The sequence below is a fragment of the Etheostoma spectabile genome, chromosome 13 (assembly GCF_008692095.1).
Source record: "Etheostoma spectabile isolate EspeVRDwgs_2016 chromosome 13, UIUC_Espe_1.0, whole genome shotgun sequence".
Taxonomy (NCBI): Eukaryota; Metazoa; Chordata; class Actinopteri; order Perciformes; family Percidae; genus Etheostoma; species Etheostoma spectabile.
In genome coordinates, this window is record NC_045745.1 from 25,235,759 (window position 1) to 25,237,686 (window position 1,928).

General features: G+C 36.5%; 1 protein-coding gene across 1 annotated transcript in view; it reads right to left on the reverse strand.

Annotated features, from left to right (window-relative positions):
- The window catches only part of LOC116700750 (organic solute transporter subunit alpha), a 4,816-nt gene that overhangs the window by 1,507 nt on the left and 1,381 nt on the right, over window positions 1-1,928 (reverse strand). Inside the window, exons 4-6 of the mRNA XM_032534184.1 lie at window positions 800-958; window positions 486-597; window positions 247-393 (exon numbers count right to left, since the gene is read on the reverse strand). Coding sequence (XP_032390075.1) covers window positions 247-393; window positions 486-597; window positions 800-958 — 418 coding nt within the window. The remainder of the gene's footprint in view (window positions 1-246; window positions 394-485; window positions 598-799; window positions 959-1,928) is intronic.

The window sequence follows — 1,928 nt, forward strand, 5'->3', positions numbered from 1 at the left end:
GTGTGTTTGTGTGTGTGTGTGTGTGTGTGTGTGTATGTGTGGTGCTTCTGTAAACTGAGACGACATTTCCTATAAACCCTTTTGCTCTTTCAGTGTATCGTTTTTTCTTTTGCTTCACTGAATAGGATAATCACACTGGAAGGAATTTTTTTTTCACAAGGCTCCCACTCACTCCTATATTTGCCATTGTACTAAAAGTTAAAAATGGATTTTACATTGTAAATGGTATTGGTTGTATTGACTCACTTGGTAGATGGCATACTTGGGAACAATTTTGAGGCTGCGTAGAAAGCTGTTAGTGTTCATGAAGATGATGGCAACAGGCCAAAGGGCGATGATGGTGAGAACGCCAATGAATGGGTTAATCCAAATGGCTGTACCAGTGATCTCTAGCTGGGAAAACAAAAAACAAATAAATAATTAAATTTCATGTCATTTTATTCTCAGTACAATCAGATAAGTAGAAACACTTTTCAAACACTTACATCAGACAGATCAAAGTTGCCATTTGTCCACAATACTATGGCGAGGATAGAGAGCACGGTCTTTAGGATTGCATACTGAAGAGAACCCAACTTCAGGAAGAATAACAATCGCCTGAATGATCCCATCCAAAGAAAGATCCACATTAGAAATGTACACAATGTGCAGTCAATATATTAGGAGTATGAATATAAATAAGAGCAGGATTAAGTTGCCATAAACGTTCCAATTTATTATCAGGAAAGAACACAGGATTCAGTCATTAGAGCCAGAACAGTAGCACCCAGAATGTATTTATATGAACACGTGTAAATACCGTGACATGGCCACACGGGGTAAACAGAGGCAGCAGCAGCAGCAGGGTCCTGTGGTGATCTTAAAGGCTTTACCGGAAAACCGCTTCAGAAAAACAGCGCTGCCTCCAAACTCCTCGATAATCAGAACCAAGACCTTATACATCACCACTGCAAAATAACTACACAGAGAAGGAGAAGTGATTTAGGCCGGTTGATAGAGAGCAAGTATGCAACAATTCTCAAAAATCCCTCAGTGGCCAAATGCCAAATTTAATTTTCATGTATTAATTCATTTTATAAAAACACACCTCTTGACACATGAGGGCAAATAACAAACAGCCCTTGTATATGGAGTTGAACCAGCTGTTGAACATGTTGTACTGTATGTAATGTACAGTACATAAATCCCATACATTAGAAAGCCTATAAAGATTTCCTGGCTGGAGATGTGGCATTTGTGTGGGTAATGATTAATCAAATGTTTAAAATATGCTGTGACCTTAAGCTAATTCACGTAAGGCTTACAAAGTCGTTATGCCTAACAGTATCCTATGCATAAACGGTTGCAGGGACAGAGTCTTGTGAAAAAAAACATTTTTGGATGAAATTGCACACAGGCTACTGTAACTTACCAAAACTGAAGTTTTTTTTCTTAATTGCATTAAATTATTTACAATGACAGCCTGCTTGATACAAAGGCTTAACCCTTGTGTTGTCTTCCCGTTAACCATGAACTTGTCCTTCCAGGTCAAAATTGGGTTTTGTTTGTGCTTTTCCAATGCTTTTGTCATTTTTTCTGATTTATTTGTCACTTTTTCCATGCTTTTGGCGCTTTTTTTTTTAAAACCTGAGCTGGTTTAACAATAGGTTTTACACTTATTCTTGGAATTCAGGGTCAACAAACCTCATTTATATCCAATTATACATACGTTTTTAGTTAACAAGGCAGAAATAATGAATTATTTTGACTAATAGTTAAGATCTGAGGATGTTGAATGGATCAAAGATGGGTAGATGTCAAAGTTTAGTCCGGATATTGTATTATTGGTTCGAAACCATTAAAAAAAAGTTTAAATTCTCTAAGATTAAATAAAACACCCAAACAATTCAATGAAAGTAACCATTCATTTTACCTGAAGAATGATTTAT